Raw genomic sequence first — 24,330 nt, 5'->3', positions numbered from 1 at the left:
TAAATGAACAGTAAATTACTACTAAATTACTATTAATAACTAAATTAAACAGTTTTTTTTGGCGCCACAAACGGCTTCATTTGAATTTCAAAGTAACTGCTTGATAAATATTTCCATAGCTGCGAAAACAGGTGCTAACAACTTTATACAAAAAAATATGCGTACATTTACATTCTTTTTTCTCATTGGTTTTTTGTTTTTGTTTCGTTGTTTTTTGCGTATTTTTTTTATTTTTTGAAGTCGGCCAGACTGGCAGAAAATCACAAGTCATGCCAAGACGATAATTTACAAATGGACAATCGGCTGATTTGAAAAAAAAAAACAAAAAACGTAAATGACAACAAATGTGGCATCGCCATGAGTCAGAAAAAATTTGTAAAAATTTTGCGGTTTCTCTGTTATTTGTATGCATGCAAAAATGTTGAAGCCTTAAATTTATTTTTTTTTTATTTTATAAATCTTTAATATTTTTAATTTTTATATGCATTCATAAGTAACTCCCACAAAAACTTTGGCAGTTTCCACAAATTAATTTATTTGCATTTCAATAATCAACTTATGAAGCACGCACAATGCTTGTCGTTTTTCAAATGTTTGTTATTTTTTGCGTGGTTTTTTTCTTTTTTTTTTTTGTGTTACTAATTTTCAATTTGCTCTTTCAAATTCCTAAAAACACCATCACATGCGACTGCCGGTTCTAAGCGACAAAAATCAATTGATTCAACGCGCATTTTTTATGCGCGAAAACTTGCTTTCCTTCGTAGGAGTCTCGAACGTTCGCTGACTAAATAGTTTCAATCAAGAAATCATCTAAACCGCTATTTGTCCAACCAACTTAAAAGCATCAGCTAATAAAAACTTATAAATAAAGCAAAAATTTTGAAAACAATTCGCTGAGAAAAACGCAAAAAACATATTCAATTAAATTTTAGAAGTATCACCAGTTTAGCATTTAACATGACTAACGTGTTTCGTCCGACCACGCACTATTTAGGGGTTTTGCCATTTTCGGCCGGCAGTTAAACCAAAGTAGTTTTATCTCACATGCTACGCCACGTATGCACGAGACTAGTTTGAGCGATTTTGATGGGCATTTGATAAGGTGCAAAGCTCGCCCCGTGCTGGTTATGTGTTCGTTTGGCTATTTCGTGGCAAGCCAAGCCAAGCACCAACGGCAGCAGCAGTTTATTATCATATTTTTGATGCTCATGCAAATTTGTTTGGCTTTGTTATGTCAAGTTTTTAATTTGCAGCCCGCGTGTGTGAAAGGCAGACAAGCACAAGCAGGTTGGTTTGATAGAGAACAACAAAACAATTGTGCTTATTTATTGCTATTGGCGTAGAGTTTGATTCCGTTTATTTCCTTTTGGGATTATTCAACACGCTTGTGCTCATTCGATCCTATACTTACACACATAAATATGTCTAACAAACATGCGTTCAAGTCGTTTAAATGCCTTTAATGCGTTTACAAATTTATGCTTTGTCATTGCTTTCTTTAGACGTCCTCTTTCCATGCTAGGAAAGTTAGCTAAGCATTGGGATTATTATAAATTCACAAAGATGCTAATTTTTTGGCGCATGGCAACGATGTAAATGCAATGGAGGAAGCTGATATTTCGTTTGCTGGCTATTTATTACAGAAGCTACCTTGAATTTACGCAAAAGTGAATCCGAAATGAAAAAAAAAAATATTTGTTTGCTTGCTAATTATTACAGAAACCACTATGAATTTACCAAAACGTGACTCAAAAAACAAAACAAAAAAATGTATAATAATAATAAAAAAATTGCAATTTTTTACATTTCCTTTTTCTCAGGTTTTTTACAAAATAAAAAAATTAATAATACCAAAATTTTAATTGGAATAAAAAAGTATTTTTCCTGCTATTTTTTACAGAAGCCACTGTGAATTTACCAAAAACTAAACCAAAAAACACAAAAATTAAATTATAAAAATTAAATTTTAATACTAAAAAAATTTTTTTACTCGCAATTTTTTACAGAAATCACTTTAAATTTACCGTATTTCGCTTTATTCCCCTGTTTTTTCCATTTCCTGCCTTATGCAGGCATTTCCGTATTGCTGTCTGTAAATGTCTACAGGTTAACAGAGATCTGTTGATGCTCTATGTTAACTCGCCCTTAAGAGTAATTGGAGCGAGCGCAACAGAGTCAAATGCATATAAATGTGCCTAGCGCTGTTCACGAGCTCAGCTCAGTAGCAAAATTGACTGCAGTTTACGTTATTTTTTAAGCGTTCAATTCTTCTAAATAAACAATGGAGTTGTCAGTTCACTTTTCTTTTGCAAATGCTAATAAATAAAGTGAATGCATATAATAAAATGGCTTTTATTTGAAATTAGTAGCGAAATTTGCTATGGAGTGATTAAATTTTTGTGGCCTCAGTGATTTAGCGATAAATCTCGTTCGAGAGCCAAATCTTCTTTCAAACGCTAATGTATGTATGTGTGAAGACAAATGGCAAATGTATGTATGTGTGTTGGTAAATATGAGTACGTAGGCGGTTTTGTCATATTCACAATCGTAGTCATCTTTCCAGCAATGCTTGGTAAAATCAAAGCTTTCAAAGATTTAGTGAGAAATGCGATTCAGTGTGGAAATCGCGGAATAAATTGATTTAACAAAACTTTTGATTTATCGCCCAATCCGGTTAGAGGCCCAAATCTCGTTTATAACTCTCCATGTAGATATGGCATAACAATTGTTTATGTTTATAAATATTAAATAAATTCGCACATGCGGCTATACGCGCATGACTTTTGGATTGATTATAAAAAATATTTATAGTCAAAGCGTGTGGTGAATAGGTTGCGAATAGCTTGCGAATACTACTCGTAATAAGACAATTTCCACATTCTTTAATCATATAAAAATGGGTTTCCAAAAAAAATTTTTATTATTTAGCGCATATATTAAAAAAATGCAGGCAAACAATAATAAATAATAAACATGAATTTGCAAACAATTAAAATTTTGACAAATGTACATGTATAAAAAAAATAGAAAATCAGCACAGTGGCTTGCATGCTAAATTATACAGCCATCGGACCACACACATTGACGAAAAACAGAAAACAAAAAAACAAATTAAAAATATTAAAAACAAAAACCATAGAAAACAAAACGAAAAAAGAAAATCAACACCGTTTTGGCGTGAGAATTTAACTCCCACACAAATTTGTTTACACAATACAATGTTTTGCCAATTTTGTATCACTTTTTTCTATTCAACACTCATTTAAAAAACATTTCACGACTCCAGCTGACTCTGTTAAATGTGAATGCGCGCACGCTGTGTGTACAGTGACGACTCAGAAAAACATACAACTACAGACAATTATGGGATGCGGTTGGCTGTTTATTTATATCTGCTTGTATACTTCAAATACAACACCGTGGCTTGTGGCCTGCATAAATTATTGTTTTTTTTCTTTTTCTTTTTTTTTAATTTTTTTTTTTTTTGAATAACTGCCAACTATCAATACATATTAATAAGAAAAATGATATAAAAAATTTCTCTGCGAGGTATTGAACTGTAACACGTTAGGTATGCAAATCACAGTTTAAAAATTATATAGCCAAATATCGATAGTGTGAACAGTAATTGTCAATCACGCCTGGCTAGCAGCTATTCAGATGTTTACAAATTTACGTAAATACCTATATTCGCATCCATCACTTAACCGCATAATTGATTGGTTAATTGCCGTCTTGGCGTGAATTTCTATTTCCTACAAATTGGCAGGCAAAATTTATTTCAGAAAAAAAAAAATTGCTAACAAATAAAATCAAGAGCTGCTGCATGAAGTTTCATACAACACGCCTACCCACTTTTGCTATGCAGAGTGACTTCATTTTTTATTTATGACCAGAACAACTGAAAGAACACTGAATTTGCGAATTACCTACTTTACGACAATGCTAAATAGTTTTTTTTTTTTTTCTTTTTTACCAATTTATGATTATATACGTATAGTTTTTGAATTGTATGGAATTCTGCCGGCTTCTTATTTCGCTGCTGCGATAAATTGCCGGCGTATAGTGGACACAAATATTTAAATGCGCAGCGCGAGGTTTTTTTTAAAGGTCTATGGAAACATTCTGCATAATGATTTCAACATCATAAATTTCTAATGATTCTGAAAGTCATCCAGCAACAAATAAACAATTCATTCCGCATAAATAACAACAAGCAGAGCAACAACAGCACACCAACAAACGGCATGCTCACTACAGAGTAACACTAATACTAACATTCGCTTAGGTAACTCGCTCAAAAATGTTTGGTTAAGAAGTATCATAAAAATCCCCCGGCCAATTATTTTACAATGCATGAAACCGAAAAGAAGTCTCATGTAAACATGAACGAAATAGCAAATGAGCCGATTTAAATGAGGAAGTTTGTGAATACTCGAAAGTTTTTGTTGCGCACTTGCGTATATTTTTAGATATGTACGAAGATGTGTCATCACTGGATTCGTTGTTAGAAGATTAACTTTGCCGATAAAGTGTAAACGTTTTCACCTAAAAAAATGGGTTATTTTTGCAATTTTCGCATGCACACTCACGCACTTGATGTACCACCATATAAAATAGATAAAATGAAAAACAAACAAATCAAACTACTCACTCGTATGTATCAGGCAGGTGGCGTCGCATCCATTCGTGTGTTGCTGTTCTAGTAAACCGTGCAAAGGCATGAGTTGGCAACCAACACCTTCGACCGCATATAAAGTATCAAATTAGAGAATTTTGCATACAGAGATTTTTTGTGGTTGAATCAGACACCGGCTCCGCATTGTATTTGTGCTGTCATCTGTACGCTCCCTCACAAGCTTACATAAAGGCATATTGATCTTCCTGAAAGTGCATCAAAAAGAAAAACAAAACGCAAAAACAAAAATACTTACCATTTTCGTGCGGCCAAGTGTTCGTGGAATAGTGAGATGAGCGCACGCATAAGAGTGTGTGCGTATGCCAAGGTGATGTGATGTGGAGCTCACTCATATATGTACACTCGGGGGTATGCATTATGAGGCATTTAATACCGCGAATCGGTCAATTAATGAACTCCTGGGATTCATTGATTGCACAGGTTGTCAAAAAAGTCTTTTTTGCTTGTTTTTTGTTTTAATGCCTAAATTCTGTCGTTAGACATTGTGAAGTGCCCAATTATCCATTCATAGCTTTTTAAGTTTGCTCGAGGGTCATTACTACGAGAAAATCTCTACAAACAAAAGAAAATTACTAAGAATATTAACTTTTGTGCTTAATTTTGAATACTTTAATATTTCAATGCTATTATTAATAATTTTTCTTAAATTAAAAAGGAAACAGGCAAACATATTTCTGATTGTAATTTATAATAAAATTATGAAAAAATCAGTAATTTTTCTTAAAAAAAGCAAAATGGTTTCTAAAAAGGAAAGTCTGAGCAAACTTATTATTCTTATATTTTTTTTACTTAATTTATTAGTAAATTTTATTATTTTTTTATTTTATTAATACATTATTTTTTTTTTACTTTATTAATTAGTAAATTTAATATTCAGAACCCAGACCGAAAAATCATGACGACCGGTGTTACGAGTATATGGCACAATTTTTTTAAACTAAAGTAAATTTTTCTTTGAAAATGGATTTATGGAATGAGTCTTGTGATAAAATAGTTGAAAGTTTTTTAAATTGTAAGGCAACATTATAAGTTTTATTTGCTTTGTAATGTTATTATTAATGAATTTCAATTATGAGGATGGAGTTGCTGCGAATAACTAACTTTTTAAAGTATAATTTTTATTTGAAAACACAACTGAAAATCAGTCTGTTGAAAATAATTCAAAATGTTTTGAAAGCGAAATCCCGAAAAAACGGAATCCCAAAAAAACGGAATCCCAAAAAAACGTTATTCCAAAACACCATATGCCAAAAAAGACATGCTCCCAAAAAAATTAAATCCCGAAAAACGTGATCCCGAAATCTCGGTATTTAAATTTGTTTTCGAAACTGGATGCCTTAGTCTACACATATGTATGCAGCGCTGCATTCATATCTATTACTTTACTGCTACTGTGGTTCTTCATACAGTAATTCACGCTGTACATCATCGCAAGGCGCGCGCATCTCAATTGCATTGAGCCTTGAAACCTGGGGCTAATAACCAACCACATTCTTTCAAGCGTTCATTACTAAGTGATTCCCATTCACATTTTCAATTACAAATTGCAAATCAAATGCATACATGCGTTGACAACTACAAAGAAGCATTAGCAAACTGACGTGATTGGTGATTGGAAATAAACTTTGCTACGTTGAGACATTTGGGGAGGGGAAACAAATATTTGGGGAAAAACTAATCGCTACGAGTAGCAAATCACAATACTCATCTACGTACGAGTACAACTACAGTTATATATATTTGTATTTGTCTGGTCTTTTATTTGCGTTTAAAGTCGATTAAGCATAGTCGGGGGAGTCAATGGGCGCAAATATTTGTGTACTTGTAGACATAAGCAAGTATATGCGTATATACTTAGACTTCGATTAGCGCCCCCTCTATTTAAGTTGTGTATATTTGTGCATACATACATACATATACATGCATAGGTATGTAGATAACATTTTTGCTTTCATGCAATTATATTTGTCATGCATCTATAAATACATCTAAAACACAAAATACAATCACTTTTACATGCGTTCCTTTACACCCGCAGCAACAAAAATTTATATGTATACTTTTTTTGTTCATATTTTTTTGCAAATTTTCGCTTTCACATGCCCATTTACACTTGCCGCAAACCATGACCAAGAGCAACAAATATTTTTATAAGCATACGCACATACATGCATACATCCAATTTTCATTGTGTGGTTTCGCCTGCCTCAGGCATTTAACCGGTTCAAATTTGTTATGTTTGGTTGGTTGGTTGGTTGTCTCCCTTGACCAACCTCAACTGCTGCGTAAGCCCTCCAGAATATTCTTGGCAGGGATTCGAAACTTGTTTTTCACTCACACACACACATATATATACATACACCAATATAGTGAACACCAACATTCTTTTGTGCTTTGTTTAAAGGCTTTTTTGCCTGTGGATTCTCTTGATTGCACTTTAATGAGCGCATCCGCACTGTAGATCTACACATATGCATGTATGTACATTTGTACGGGCTCGTAAAAGTAAAAGTTATTGTTGCTTGAATTTAGGGGAATGAGAGACACCAGCGTTGCAACGCATCTATCCCGCAGGGTTTAATTCAACTTTTTGTTTTAACAACGCGTCGATGTGTCAATATCGTTGAACGGAGGAATGTTGACATGAATCTTATTGACGATTACATCTGAAACATACATATTTACGAATTATATGAAAGCCATTGCACGCATTTTTTGTGCTTTCGTTTTTATAAAATTGCATTATAAACAGCTACTTGTCCACGATGTGCTCCAATTAGCGGCGACCAAATGCCACAGTTACTTCACTTTTTATATGTCCTTGCTAGTCTACGCTTACTAACATACATATGTATGTATGTATGTTACTATCACTACTCATTTGCCATATTTGGATCTGTTTGCCTTTTGCACCGTTTGTTCTCTGTACAAAACGAGTTTTAGTGGGAAAAAACGTAATTGCGGCAGGAAATTTTAGTGTAGATTCCAGCTGAGATTTTATTTGCGCTTGTCCTCTTAAATTGGCCCGGCATAGACCAACTTTAATGGGCAGTACGAAAGAAAAGAATAAATAAATTGGTAAGAAGACATTTAGAATTTTAAATGCAGCGCTCTGTTTACAAAAATAAAGTATATGGGGTCGCTAATATATGTAAAATAAGTTGAAAGTCATGGTTCTGCCCCATTTTTGTTTTTTCGATATTAAAGTAACTGCCTCTTGGTGGCTCTTTATGCTGCTTGAAGAATTTATGAACGTGTGTTTTTACTAATTTATTTTTACGGGTTCACAAGTAACTGACTGCATTAAAATAGTAGAAATCTTGTGAGCAATAAAAAATCTAAGATACAAAAAAAAAAATATTTATAACTTTATGTAAATTGAAGTGCTTGATTTTCAGAAAAAAACGTAAAAAAGTTATTGAGAACCAAAATTGGATCATTAATTGCGCCACCACTAGTTTATTCTTATTTTTGATACAATCCTCGATCAAAATAAAGATTTCCATTACTCAAACTATTTTTTTTATTTAGTAAAAAAGTTATTGAGAACCAAAAGTAGATGCTTCATTTTACGCCATTTTGTATTTTAGATTTTTTTATACTTTCTTACCTTTTTCTAATTTTGAGGAGTTTTTCCTATTAAAAGTAGTTTAATTTTTTTTAATGAAGCAAAGGTTATAATTTTTCGGACATTTGTGAAGAGAGAAATTAAAAGGGCGGTTTAAATAAATTCCATCTATATCACCCTGTGCTCCCACTAGGAACGATCATATGAGTGGAGAGATGTTTGTTTTTATAGTGGTTCTTTTGTTCTTCTTAAAAATGCAAATGTATGGCCATAGAGCAAAATTTGGTGGCCAATATAAAGAAAAAAATCATTTAAATTTTTTTTGGTGTCATCCTAATGTTCATATATACATATGTATATATACAAATCTATAAATATTGATTGAAAGTGAGAGCTTAGATTTTGAGCCTACTCAGCCGCTTGAGTCGTACAAAGCACCTTTCAGAGAAAAATACCAACCATTTTCAGTTACGCCACCCTCCAAATTGCCGGCAAATCATCTGCTTGTTTTATTAAAATGACAGTTATTACCGTAATTTTCTAGCACTTTATACATGCAATTTTAAGCATTTATCTCCATTTTTTGTTTTGCCTTCAACAATCAGCTAATCGAACATTTAATTTTCTCCCCTTTTTACAGGCGCCTTTTTATTACTCTCCCTTGGCGTTTTAGCAATCACCACCGCTGTGTTGGTGAAAATCTTTCAGCCGTACGATTTGATCTTCAAATGGGTAAGCATTATTTAAATTCAATTACTCTACTTGAGCTAAATGTGTCAATAAACGTTTAGTGCAAAGTGCAGTGTATAAATAAGAAAAAAAAAAAATAATAATTGATTGCTTTCATATTTAAATTTGCTGCGTTATGCATAATTGAAATGTTGTTTGTTTTTTCTCCAACAGAAACTAACGATGGCAGATGACGGTGAAATTTTCAACCTATGGGCAAAACCTCCAGTAGATCTGTATATAAAGATCTATTTATTTAATATAACAAATGCAGAGGCCTTCTTGGCGGGACGTGAAAAAATGAATGTCAAGCAAGTTGGCCCATATGTTTACAAGTAAGTGTGGCGTTGTTGAAGAAGTGATTATAGAAAGTTGCACTTAAGCTTAGATAGAATAAAGTGGGGTTAGAAAATAGCAGCTATTTGAAATTGAACCGTTTTAGCAAATAACAAAACCTGGTGAAAGGAAAAAAAATATTTTATTAAAATGTAGTATTTGTCAAATTGCGAAACCTGGAACATTAGCACTGAAAAACTAACTTTAAAGAAAATTCTAATTTAACTGTGATTAAGTGCGATTATGAAGCTAAAGGAGTCACAATCCAGCTATCCAAGGAAATTAAATATCTAGGAGTAATCCTCGATAGTAAGCTCCTATGGAAATCACACGTTGAGACAAAGGCATCCAAAGCGCTGACAGCTTTCTGGCAGTGCAAAGGTGTCTTTGGGAAAACGTGGGGTCTCTCTCCTAGCAAGGTCCTATGGATCTACACAGCTATGATAAGACCCATTATCACCTATGCATCAGTGGTCTGGATGAGTAGACTATCCCTAGTGGGAGTCAGGAGGACCTTATAGAGACTACAACGCACTGTGGCCATCTGTTGCACCGGAGCTTTTCCGACTACTTCAGGCCCGGCACTAGATGCTCTGATTGGTTTACCACCACTTGATGCTTTCATCCGAGGAGAGGCCCTGAAGGCCATCTGCAGACTGAAACACAGTGGGAACTGGTACGGCCCTTGTCCAGCATTGGAACACAGAGAAGGTATGGACATCGATCCAACGATTCTCTCCATGCCCCTTGACTCAATGCCATCAAGAGTCGTACTTGAAAAGAGATACAGTGTAGTGCTACCAGAGGCTCAGTTGTGGGGAGACTCAGAAAATGAGCCCGGCAAACACTGTTTTCGCATTTTTACGGATGGCTCCAGGACCGAGCATGGCTCCGGCTCTGGGGTCTACGTGGAATCCAGCGGGACAAAACTGCACTTTGCTCTTGGAATGCATGCATCTGTGTTTCAAGCGGAGGTGTATGCAGTTCAAGAAGCGATGAACTTTGTTGTGGAAAAACGATGGAGAGGCAGATCTATATGTGTCTGCAGCGACAGCCAAGCTGCGCTTATGGCCTTAGACAGCCCTCAAACCACATCAGGGGTAGTGAAGTCCTGTAAATCCAGGCTGAACTATGTCGGCAGACATAACAGCCTGATGCTAACATGGGTCCCGGGACACGTGGGTATCGCGGGTAACGAGACCTCTGACTCCTTAGCTAAGATGGGCTCTGAAGCCAACTTCTTTGGCCCAGAGCCCGCTTTGCCACTCCCCTCTGCGGCCATCACGGCCACGGTTAGCAAATGGGTAACTACTACCCACAAGCGAGCTTGGCAGGCTGAGAGAGGCTGCAGATGGACAAAACTGATGTTACCTGTCATGTCCGATCGACTGTCGCAAACCCTTCTGTCATTAGGCAGAGGGGAGTGCAGACGGCTGGTTGGACTAATGACGGGCCACTTTCTGTGGGCAAAGCACATGGAAAGGTTGGGCATCTCAGACAGTGTACTCTGCCCAGCTTGTGAAGAGGAGGATGAGACGGCGGATCACTTCCTGTGTGTCTGCCCCGCCTTCGCCCGAATCAGGTTTGAGGTCTTTGGCACTGATGTGTTAAGAAGCGACCACCTTGGCTCCTTGGCACCACAAGATCTACTCAGATTCCTTCGGAGATCGGGTAGATTTAAAGAAAATTAAAAGGGAATCCAAGTGTAGTACAATGGACTCAATTAATGTCTGAGTGTTGCACTTGTTAGTTGTCCCGACAAAAAAAAAAAAAAAAAAAAAAAAAAGTGCGATTATTTGAAAAACAAAAACAGCTAAATTTATATATTACTCCCCCTTGAAAATCTGTACAATTTATTAACATTTCCACACCTCTTTCGCTTTCTTTTGCAGAGAAATTATGACCCACGAAAATATTACATTCAATGCCAACAACACAATGTCCACAACTCCCAGTCATCCGTTGGTGTGGCAGGAACACATGTCCGAGGGGCATAAAGAAGACGATGAGGTGGTGATGCTGAATATTGCAATGCTGGTAAGTGAATAGATATGTACGAGTATGTAGTAGATGAGTTAGGTAACGTAAAAAGTCTTAGAAAGAAGTAAAAAATACAAAATTACAATAAAAAAATAAAAATAAAAAATAAACAAGTAAAAATAATAATAAAAAAATTAAAATTATAAAAAAAATAAAAATAATATAAATATAAAAAATATATATAATATAAAAATAATATAAAATTAATAAAAAAATAAAAATAATAAAAAAATAAAAATAATAAAATTAAAAATAAAAATAAAAGCGTAAAAATATCCTCTTTTTTTATATAGTTTTCCAGTTTATTAATAATTTTGGCGATAAAAACAAAATACATCAAACTGGTTGGCATTTAAATATGTAAGCTGATTATACTGTTAGTATTAAGTGCGAGCATACAAAATTTATGACACCGATTTATTTTTCCAAACGGCAGTCAAAATGTAAACAAAATACTGGTATCCGTAGGGGTATTCACCTAAGCAGATGCAATCAGATAGAAGCGGTAAACGAATAATTATTTTTGCGTTTTTCGTTAAGGCGAATTTACATTGATTACCCTTAAGCATAATTTTGCTCTTAGGCCATTGCCTTTTATAGAGATGCTCAAATGATCTCTAGTAATGAGCGCAACTCAATCTGGTTTCACTTTGCTTATTTTTCATTTTCAACCGCATCATTTGTTAGCCAATTGGCCACTCCATTTGATTATTAGCCCCCTAACAAACTTTGCCGCTTTAAAGCAGCTTCAATTTGCAAGTTTATCATCCCTTGCATCTGTGTGTAAACTAAACCTTAGCCACATTTATTGAAAGTCATATTTTTATGAGAAGATTACAACGCAGAAATTATGTCTTAGTTCACACTTGGCGTCTTTTTTTTAATTTTTTTTTAACGGACTCTATTTTTATATGGTTTTCCCGAGTCGCATTAAAAATATTTAACTCGCTGTTGCCTATGAATAATAAGCGTTCGCATTCAGGCGTAATAATTTTATAATTTAATTACTTTGTGGATATTAACTTTAATTTATTTATTGAGCTGCAATTACTGGTAATTTATTTTATTGGAAAATTAGTACTCAGAACTAATTTATAGAAAACAACTTTGTGGTATTAACCCCTTAGCCTACACGATATCTACCAATTGCGCGAGCTATAATACGCAAGAAATTCGTTCGCGCGCCGTGCCATTCAACTGTTCAGCCGTGTACCCGAACTGGCGCAAAGTGTATACTTTTCGTAACATATATATTTCAATGCAACGAAAGGAATTGTGAAATAATAAACAATGTTTAGGTACAAATAGTAATTTTAAGATGTCTAGGAAGTAATCATAATCAATTGATCACAAAGTCTTTACCACGAGTCAGACTCGTTGTTTTCGCTTATGGCACAAATTCTTTACCACGAGTCAGACTCGTGGCTATAGGCTAAAGGGTTAAATTATTTTCGAAAATTTGTTATTGAAATTGAATTAAACTATTTAATTGGTAGACATTTTTATTCGTAATAATTTAATTTTATATAAGACAAAGGGAAATGGCAATTTCGCGGCAGGCTAAGATAGAAAAAATAAAATAAAATCGAGAGAAACTAAAATAAAGTAAATTAATTAAAAAAATAAAATAAAGAACTAAAGACCTAAAAACCTAAAATAAGAAAAAAAACAATTAATAAAAGATATTGAAATTGACTAAAATAAAATAAAGCAAAATAAAGTAAATGAAAAGAAGCAAAAACAAAAATAATAATATTAAAATAAAATAAATTACGATAAAATAAAACCTAAAATAGAAGTAAATTAAAAAAAAAATACAAATAAAATAATAATAATGTAAAAAACTAATTAAAATAAAATAAAATAAATCAAAGAATTTTGAAATAAATTAAAATAAACGAAAATAAAAAATTTCATTAACTTAAAGAAATAAAGTAGATTAAAATAAATAAAAAAATAATAATAATGTAAAAAATAAATTAAAATAAAATAAACTAAATTTTTTTGTTAAAATAAAATTAAGCTGGAAAAAATTAAGCAAATGAAAAATAATAAATAAATAAATAAAAATAAAAAGTTAAATAAATTAAACAAAAGAAACTAAAGAAACTAAATTAAAAAAATAAAATAAACTAGTGAATTCAAAAATAATGTAAAAAAATAAAACAGAAAATTAATTAAATTAAAATAAAACAAGAATAAAATAGCGTGAAAAACAACAAAAAATAATAATAATAATAAAATAAATTGAAATTGACTAAAATAAAATTAAGTAGATGAAAAGAAGTTAAAAAACAAAATATAAAATAGAATAAAATAAATTACCTTAAAATAAAATAAATTGAAATAAACAAAAAATGCATTAATTTAAAATAGAAGTAAATTAAAATAAATAAAAAATAATAATGTAAAAAATTAATTAAAATAAAATAAGGAACTTTAAAATAAATTAAAATAAACGAAAACAAACCAAAATATACATTAACTTAAAAGAGAATAAAGTAAAATGAAGTAGTTTAAAAAAAATTAAAAAAAAATAAAAAAATTGGGAAAAAAATAAATTAATATAATTCAAGTAAATGAAAAAAATAAATAAAAGAAGTACGAATTAATAAAGTTAAAATAAAATAAATTGAACATATTAAAACCAAAAGCTTAAGTTAAAATAAACTAAAACACATAAAATAATACAAAAAAATAAAAACAATTAAATAAATTAATATAAAAGAAAATCAAAGAAAATAAAGTACAGCAAAATAAAAAATAAAGTAAAATAACAAAGTAAAAGCGAAAAAGAAAAATAATTTAATTAAGTGAATATAAAAAATAGCGCTAAAAAATGCGAACAAAACTTTTTGCACGTCTTTTGCATTTAATGCTCTTCCACATCTAAATAAATTAAAAAAAAAAATTATGAAAATTGTTTTTGCTTTGAATATTTATATTTTTTTATATTCATATACAACATACAACACGAAACTTTAGAACAGCTTCTGTGTGTTTCTTCGGCATTATAAAAACGCGTTTAAAATGTCTGGGAGCCCCATTGTTTGAGGGTCTGGAGGACGTCTCAAAAGCGGAGCTCCCAGCCCTACTTAGATTCGCCAAAAGCGCTGACATACTGCATGATGTCTACTTTAGATATTCACAGAGGTCGGTCTCCATCTGGTATCGCTAGGGACCAAAAGGTCTATGCGTGGCTTGATGCCAACCAGGCTAACCTAACCTAACCTATATACAACACAAAGTTTAACCACGAATGCGGCGCAAAATTAATAATCGATTTTTTTTAATAACTTTTTAACTAAACAAAAGAATATTTTGAGTGATTGATGTCTTTATTTGTTTTTTCATAATTTATCACTAAATAAAAAAAACAGATTTTGAGTGTTGGAAATATTTATTTTGTCTTTTACGCGCTCCATTACCCATCTGTTTCTATAGTGCAGCTTCCTATTTCACAAGTGTCAATACGTTAGGCGGGTGATTAATTTTGCGTCACTCTGTACGGCCACCGCAACATAGTGAATACCACAACTGTATCAGAATAACCTCTAAATGGCTCAACAAAATGTAAACAAACCATTAAATTACATTATTGTTATTCATTGCCTTTTGAGACATAACAAACCCCCAAAAAAAGTACTTACTTGGGTCAATAAACGTTACAAACTCGTATTTCCATTCAACTCTTGCATACATACATACTCACATGTGTGTGATGCACGAGTATATATGGAAATATGTGCATATGCAATGTGTTTAAAAAATGTAAACAATCAGCAAAACTTCCCCAGTTTTACAAAACACAAAAAAGGTGCATACAAAAAACATTTCTCTCCACAAACATTACCGCTATTAATAAACAAGCAGAAAAACATTAAAAATATTCCTAAATGAAATGAAAAAAACAAAAAACAAAATCAGACTCGAAAAATTCCATGCGATGTGTCACTTGGCCTAATTGTCAACTAAGCCGGCTGAAATTTAACTCTAAATAAAGTGAATTGAACTTGGACGGTGCAGTAAACTGAGTACTAAGACACTTACGATACTTAACAAGTTGTTGCATATGTATAAGTACACACACATACTCACATATGTACTCGCATGTAACTATGACTTAGCGAAAATAGCGTGCAAGCTGTCAATGAGATAAAAAACAACAAAATGGAAAAAGCAAAAAGTGCTAAAGCAATATTTACTTAGGCTTATGTGGATATGATTAATGCCTTATTTGTCTATGACAGCTTGGCTGTCACTCACTAATATATCGCCTTGCTACTGTTTCTATGTACACATATGAATGCATACATACATATATACATGCATTTATACGTACGTACGTACATACATACAAGTACATTTGTCAACTTCGCCGCTGTAGTATTTCCTATGAAATGTTTGCGTAAAGATTAGCATGAAATAAGCGACTTATTGCTTTGAAGTTTATTAAAACAGATGAAATATTAAAACACATAAATATGTGACTAATATAATAAAATTAAATGAATTAGAAATCAAATGAATTATAAATTAACTGAATTAAAAATTTAATTGATTGAAGGCAATTTGAATTAAAATACTAAGTTATAAGTCTCTCGTCACATACTAACTGTTGTTCGCTTACAGAGCTGAGCGGAAGTCCAACTATCCAGCAACCACTCAAATAGCAAGAGAAATTATTTACTGGAAAAAGTAGCTTCGAAAGTGTGTTGGCTCAGCAGTTCGTGGTCTTTAGAAGCACGTGGAATATTCAGATTTTCTAACCGATAGTGATTTTCTCCGTCTGAGATACACCACAGTGATTAGAAGTTCATGAGAGAATACACCTCCTCCTCTTCCGACCTCTTCTTCTGACTTTGCGACAACTTTGAACAGATTTTAATTGAGATTAACAGATTAAAATTATGTTTATTCCAACTGCTAAGCCGCTTCTGATCAAAACAAGAGCTGATGTTCGTGTTGAAGAATCCACTCGATGTCTTGGCTGGATTGAGTTCGCAGCGTTTGAAAATTCTATGAAATCAATTGAAGTAAAGTTAGAATTAAGAAAACGACAAAAAAAAGCAATCCGTAATCGGGCATTAATCTCTTGTTGTTGTTGTTGTTGTGGCAGCATAAACATTCCCCATACTTACATACGGGCAATGCTGCTTGAGTGACAGTCCTTGGGCGAATATAAATCCGGGTCGTTTCGGTAACGTAGAACCGACTGTCGTGGAAACGGCATTAATCTCTTAAAACGGTTTAGTTGGCTATGTAGATGGCGCAAAATTATTCATCCAATTTGGTTTTTGCATAAATTTTTACTAAATAAAAAAATTATTTTGCGTGTTGAACGTCTTTATTCTGATCTTTACGCGCTCCATTGCTTCTGGGGTACGGTACACTAGACAGGGCTAGTTTACTGGGGCGGCAGCCCTTGGTCGGGAAAAACCCGAGTCATTCCGTTAACGTAGAATCCGCTGCCATAGAAATGTTTGCCTACTGCAGCTGTCTCGTTCACAAGCATCAAATACCTATGATTGACGTGTGTCGTCACTTGCAAAAATTATAAATTTTCCGTTAGGATGAGTAATTTAGCGCCACTTTATATAATTACGTAATTGTGGAAAAATTTACCAACTCGTTGAAAAACTTCCAGTAATTATAAATCTAAATATGAATTCATAACCAATTTTGTTGAATACAAAAATGAATAAAAACATTTTAATTACACATAACTGAATTATTTTGTAAAAATTTACAAACTCGTTGAAAACTTACGAGCAAATACATATGTAAATACTAATTTGGTATTAATTTTGTTCAATAGCAAAATTATTAAAATTTCCTATCAAGTTTTCATACCAAAAATGTAGACGTGGATTTATTGTCAAAACATAGCAATTTGTCAGTGACGTCATACAACCAACACACAACCCTCCAATCGCCCGCTTGGAAAATTTTAATACTCTAAATAACTGTTTCGCTTTGCATACACCGCTCAACTGTGTTGGAATTGCTGGCGTACAAGTACGTACAAGTTATATGGCGTGATTTTTAATAAGGTGCTTCTGGCTAACAAAAGACTTAAGCAAAGAACCCGAACTCGTTTGGACATAGATAAGTGCGTTTATTTGTATTTATTCCATGCGGCATTATTTCGCGCCAAGTAAGCAAATTTTATGTTCCGATCCGAACAAATAAGCTAACGGACGTTTTTTTTATTTTATTACTATGGTAATTTTCATTTATATTTCATATATTGAAAAAAACATATTTATGCATATGCAAAATGGTTAGAACAGCTAATAGCTAAACACAAATACAAGAAAGGGGTGGAATTTTGATGCCTCCAAATGGATATTAAATTTAAATTTACTTGAATATACTTGTTGATGTTCGATTCAAAATAATATCTTGATTATTTATAGCTTCATTAAAAATCAGACATTTGAGATATTATAATAAATAAAAGTAACAATATAATAACAACAACTTATTTGTTTGGAAAGTTACCAGCATTAAGGAATGTTTTCGCGTCACAGCATTAATTTTTTTTGCTTTACTGGCAATGCTGTTTTGCTGCTTTTTCGCTGGTGCTTTGCTTCCGTTAGAATATTTTCGTCTCTCCAGTTAATCACACAACAGTCAATCAGACTAACGCTTAGCCAACGAGTTCGATGCCGCATCAAAATAAGTTAATAAAATCATTATTGACAGCAAGGGTTGGATAAAATCTGGCGAAAAGCCGTAAAATAAAGTGAAGACTATTTAAAATGCGAATATTAAAAAAACTATAACAATAAATGTTTTGCATAAAAGTATGTATATCTGTATGTATGCATTCTGTTGTAGTAGATAACTGGTAAACTCAAACAGTATGTAACAAAATTTTGGGGTTTTTTTCAGAGAGAATGCCAGCAGCTCCTTGTAATTCTGTTTACAATTTTTTTATTTTAATTTAAAAAATTTTTAATTTAGAAAAATTTATTAAAAAACATATTTTTCTAAAAAAAAAATTTAGAAATTTAAAATAAAAAAAATATTTTTCTAAAAATACATTTCTAAACATTTCTTTTTTTAATAAATTTTTCTAAAAATTAAATAATTTTTTTAAATTAAAATAAAAAAAACTTTTTACTACATTTAATTTATTAAAATTTAGGTGTTTTTTTAACAAGCAACACATGTGAGCATAAGATTTCAATAAAATCAAATTGCGCGAATTCATATCCTTAAAGCGAACGCGTGAAAATATTAGATGAATACAATTTATTTTCATTATTTTATTCAGGTAGCATATCGCTTTAACTCAATAACTACTCTTTCTTGGCAATACAAGGTTTTCGACTTAGTAAGTTTGCTTCTAAATTGTGTAAAAATAAAATTTGCGAATACTTTTGTGAAGCACTGTATCCTAGCAAATAGACGTGAAAGCCCAACTGCTGCAATAAAATACGCGTACAAAAACAAAACGCATAAAATGCAATGTAGGAATACTTTTTTGAGGATCTGTATTTTTTAAAAAAGTATTGCGGTACACTATATAAAATAAATAAAATATAATCTCGAAATACTGGTATGAGTACAAAAAAACACTTAGAAAATATATTGGATGCATACTTTTTTGAGGCACTGTATGTAGTCAGAAAAGTATTCCGGAAAAGGCAAAAAATACGTAAAGCTAATAAATTTTGCGATTTCATATCACAAACACGTCAGATAAAAGAAACAAAAGTTACGAATACTTTTGTGAAGCAGTGTACGCATGCATGATACCAAAAAGGAATTACTCCAGTTAAATCCAAAAAACAAATTCGCATAAATTTCGTGTGATATATTTTCCGTGACAAAAAGAATAAACTACTGCATTAGTGTAAAAACAAACTTGCGTATAGCTTTGTGAGACACTGTACGTTAGTAAATTTAGAAAAAAAATTGTAATATCCGAATTTTTTTAAGGCACTGTGTGCAAACAATATGCTTGAAAAAAAAACAATCAAAATTAAATTAAATATCCGAATTCTTTTTTATTAAGTATCCGAATTCTTTTTTAAGGCACTGTGTGCACCCAATACGCTTAAAAAAAATCAAAATTGATTAAATATCCGAATTCTTTTGGAGGCACTGTGTGCAACCAATATGCTGTCGAAAATAAAATATTTATTAATGATTTCAAGAAAAAAACAAAAATTCCTTTACTTTTATGTCACCCTGTCCCCATTAGAATGCCCAAAATTAACCACAGCTGTACATTTGCTAAATACTACTAAAAAATTATGTTTACCTATATAATTTATCAGCAATTTAATATCTGCAATAAATTTAAGTTTCAGCTGAACTAGCATAATAATCATGACAGTAATGACATCATAAAGTAGCAAATGAACAATAAATGTATAGTCACAATAAATGTCAAATATCCACATAAAAAAGGTGCGCACAGTCCCAGCACTGTACGTGCGTACAAATCCAAAAATGAAATATAGCTCATACTCGTATGCTATAGGCAGGCACTATAGCGAATTTAAAAAAAAATATCCATATAATTACAAAACTTATTTATCACAAGTCGGTTTCCACATCAATGTTGTACTCCAATAGCGAGCTAATAAAAAAATCTATAAAATCAATAAAAATGAATAATTTTATTACACGAAGTTTCTAGAACTATTTGCTGTTAGCACCACCCCAAAAACCAATCTCGTGAATTAGCAATTACTAGTCGGACGCTTGCGATAGTAATCCGTTAATCGAATCACAACACAATACAATGTGTGTGGTGTGACATGGTGGTGAGTGCCCTTTTCACGGCACTTTAATGAAAAAAAATGCAAATATCACAACTCATGCAGCCGTCAACTTATGCATTATTGATGTGTACATTTTGCAGCTAATAGGAGTTCAATTAAATATCTTTGAATTGGATTATTTTCTAGAGCCCAAGTCCAAGCACAGGCACACGTACACACAATTTCCAATATGTGCGCAAGGCCTTTAATTATAGAGAAGAAATTAAATCCTACTTTATTTTACTTTTTAATTGGCAGTTATGTAATATTTCAAAGCTATTTAAATAAAACACGTAATAAATATTTAGTTAAGGTAACAATTAGAAGGGCCGGGAAAATGTGCAAATAGAATCACTTTAGTGAATAGGGTAAATGGGGAAATAAAAAGTTTCTAGTTTTCAAATTGATTGGGAATTATAATTATGTTTACAATATTAGAGCACTGATAGTAGCCGTTAGTTTTTGACATATATAATATAGGGTCTCTTCTTTTCGCCAAGAGTTAGCAAGTGGCGAATAGATGAAGCAACTGTACAAATTAACAAATGTTGGCAACGCGGGAAGAAAGCTGCCTTGAATTACATGTGTTGGTAAGGCAGTGCGTTATACCAGTCTATAGCCATACTCGCTAGCGGCGAATTGTTGTTGCTTTCTCATGCAAATTTTTCGTCAAGTTTATCGAGCTTAGAGATGGCGTGCGGAGAAATGGCGAATAGAAGTGGCCTATATTTATTATAGTTTATTGATGAGCAAAGAGGAAATATTACTAGTTAACAGTGAAAAAAGCACAATACTGTCAGATTAGATTAGATTAGATTAGATTAGATTAGATTTGTTGGGGGTTGGACAAGTCCATATCGGATAGATATCAGTAGAATGAATAGAGATAGGAAAAAAATGTGGATGGTAAGACGGATAAATTAGTTTGAGGCCACTCTTCCACAAATCTCTTGGATTCATTGATGAATTTTAAGAGATCCGAAAGAGGAAGAGTATGAACTTTACAATACTGTCACTAAGCTATCAAATTTCTAAGTAAAATTTGCCGCTGTGCTCGAAAACATTCATCATTTTTTCATTCAACATATCGTTTTCGAGACATTGTGAGAAATGTGTTTTTTTTTAATAAAAATTCTAAAAACTCATGAAGAAATCATAAAAACGCCCATCAAACAGAAGAATACCGGAAAGTCAACTTACGCTTGTAAAATACTTTTCTTATTTTTTAACAGTTAGCAAGTGCAAAGTCGAATTAAGTAGCTTTAACCACAAAACCCACAGATTGTGGTGCGCTATACTTTATTAAAACAAAAAAAATCATAAAACTTCTGCTGCCATTAACTAATTCCTCCTTCATTTCTCCTTCTTTCAGGCCATTTCCCACTTGACCGCTGATAAGCCGCTATTTCTTCGCATGGGCTTACGCACACTGTTTGCTACATCAAAATCGCAGCCCATTGTGCGCATGACTGCCAAGGAATTTATGTTTGGTTATTCCTCATCACTTACAACATTGGGCAATACGTTCTTTTCCAATTGGATATCGTTCGAGAAAGTTGGGCTAATCGATCGGGTAAGTGAGACTTCTCTCTCGGTATTTTGTAGTCACTTGAAATTTGCACTTTGCATACTAAAATTCAAGGGGCTATTAAACTGTACGCGCAGAAAAACTTTAAAAATTTAAAGAAGGTTAAAAGTTGAAAGTTTTGATGCAATTTTAAAAAATGTTGTACCACAATATTTACCTTATTAATTTATTAATGCCAGGGTGCCAGGTAATCTGCACCTAATGGTGAGCTGCCCTAATATATTTGTATAATTGAATGGAATTTTTTTCATTAATTAATATGCAGTGAATTTATTTTATTTATTTTTTTTTTTATTTATTTATTTAAATTAGTTACTTAAAAAACAACATCTTCGTGCTGCTTTCACTGCATTCGGAAATCGATTGTTTATTTTTGTTTTTCTTATTAATTTCATAACAAATATTTTCTTTGCTGGTACATCCCCTGAAGGGTAAAACTAATTTATTTAGTGATTTGGCATAAATTAGTTCACAACGCATTGTTACCTAATATTTCACAGATTAGCATTAAAAAAAAAGTAAATAAAGTTGCGAAGTTAAGCTATGAAAAGCAAATAATTTATAATAAATAAAAGATTTGCACAAAAAATACATAATTGTTTAAATAACTACTAACAATGACTAGCTTTACTGATTTGCTGTTGGCATAACTAATAATTTTACATTTTACATCCTCTCCCCCCCTTTTGCCTACAGATGTACGATTTCAGCACAGACTATGAAACTTTCTACACCGGCGCCACAAATCCTGGCATTTCTGGTCTATATGCCACCTATCGTGGCAGCACCAACTTGCCACAATGGGATGGTGAACACTGCAGCAATATTGAGCTGGCCTCAGATGGCACGAAATTCAAGAGTTTCATACAACCCAATGATACTATTAAGTTCTTCAGGAAGAGCATGTGCCGGCCCATCAATTTGGTAAGTTTGCACACAAACAAATAAGACTTTTTTGTGTGTAATTTATTTGCCTAATAACTGTCATTTCGCTTTTCCTCACTACCTCAGTACCGTACTGGCGAACCACAAACCTATGGCAGTCTCACCGGCTACAAATATGTTTTCGAGGAAAATGCTTTCGATAATGGCATCAACAATGAGGCGAACAAGTGCTTTTGCAGAAAGGGTAAGTGTTTGTGTTTGTGTGCGTTTTTTTTTTTTGTTTGTTGTGTGTGATGTGATTATGCGGGTGTTCACACGTGTGCGCGCGCGTGCATGCATGCATATCAATCACACATTTTATATGTATGTGAATAGGTTTAAGTGGTTATTACTGTCATTAATCATGCACCTATAAATATAAGTAATGAGCAGCCCTACTCGTACTGCTCGCATGTGCGAAAGACTTAAGCAACGAACTTGCTATGTGCTGTACATCCCAATCACATGTAAATAAATAAGTAAATTAGCATGCGCTAGTTTCTTTGCACAATAACTAAATGTGTCTAGTGCTTGTAGTAATTCAAATTATATTGTTTATTAGCGCTTTTAATGCATTAATATTTGTCTGCTAATGATAGAGTTATTAGATGTTTGAGATGTTTGCATGGAAACTAAGACCATCGGTTGACTTGCATTTACTTAAATGAGAAAAAATGCTAAGCAAAAAGGTTAGTTACAAGGAAACAAGAAATCGCAGCAGTTGTAGTTATAAACAAAGCAATCAAAGGAATATTCAAGTATGATAATTATTAAGAGTCTGTATTTGATATGGCCTCTAACAACAAAAAAAAAGCAAAAACATCAATTGATAATTTCTCATTTTGCACTTTTACACATTCCATTAATTGCTTTGTTGTTGCTTATTAATTTCATTCAATTGAAATGATGACATGCCAGCGCTTAGAATTCTAAGAATCAAAACAGCGCGGCAATGCGCATGAATCAACGAGTCGACCGCTGTGTACGTACATATGTGGCTCAACGTATGATTAAAATGAGGAGGCAAATCGAATTGCATGCGGAAGAGTAAGGAAAATCTACTACTGTATGCACTGTGCTGGCCATAAAAGGCGCATGAGTTAGAAAAATATTGCTACAGCATATCATTTGTAACTGCCACAACGCATAGCTAATGGCTAATAACAGTATAACAGTTTGATAACTACACCTGCAATTTAAACCACACAAATTAGCACTTTATTGTACTCGTATTCGGCGAAAAACAAAAACAAACTAGAAGCTAGCAATTAACATTGAACGTAGATAGCAAAGGAACGCACAGCAACAGTTGCGCCTCCATCAACTAAACAGCCAAGTGTCAAACTTCATATAAATGTATGTATGTAATAATAAAAAAAAACACCCTAGGGAAAAATACCGATGGAAAAAGTGCAATAGTAAAGTTCACGCGGAAAATAAACGTATTGACGAATATGGACGCGATGACGTTGCACAATTGCAGGCAATTTATGAAAAATACGAGCGTGCGTGCACACAAGTCGACAAACACAAATAATGTGAATAATAGTGATATTAAAAAACGCAATGAAAATAATAATAATATGTACGTACATATGTATGTATGTACATAACTGTATAAATATGTAATTACAATGTGAGAAAGCTCGTATTCGTAGCATGTTTA

The 24,330-nt window shown here is 32.7% G+C and overlaps 1 protein-coding gene across 2 annotated transcripts in view; it reads left to right on the top strand.

The window, feature by feature from the left end:
• The window catches only part of LOC129247306 (scavenger receptor class B member 1), a 94,625-nt gene that overhangs the window by 54,100 nt on the left and 16,195 nt on the right, over window positions 1–24,330 (top strand). For both annotated transcript variants that reach the window (XM_054886385.1, XM_054886384.1), the window contains exons 2-7: window positions 8,908–8,999; window positions 9,171–9,331; window positions 11,225–11,369; window positions 21,525–21,725; window positions 22,437–22,664; window positions 22,752–22,869. In XM_054886385.1, coding sequence (XP_054742360.1) covers window positions 8,908–8,999; window positions 9,171–9,331; window positions 11,225–11,369; window positions 21,525–21,725; window positions 22,437–22,664; window positions 22,752–22,869 — 945 coding nt within the window. The remainder of the gene's footprint in view (window positions 1–8,907; window positions 9,000–9,170; window positions 9,332–11,224; window positions 11,370–21,524; window positions 21,726–22,436; window positions 22,665–22,751; window positions 22,870–24,330) is intronic.

This window comes from Anastrepha obliqua, chromosome 5 (genome assembly GCF_027943255.1).
Source record: "Anastrepha obliqua isolate idAnaObli1 chromosome 5, idAnaObli1_1.0, whole genome shotgun sequence".
Classification (NCBI taxonomy): domain Eukaryota; kingdom Metazoa; phylum Arthropoda; class Insecta; order Diptera; family Tephritidae; genus Anastrepha; species Anastrepha obliqua.
Note: the sequence above shows the minus strand (reverse complement) of the source record. Positions and strands in the feature narration are given on the sequence as shown.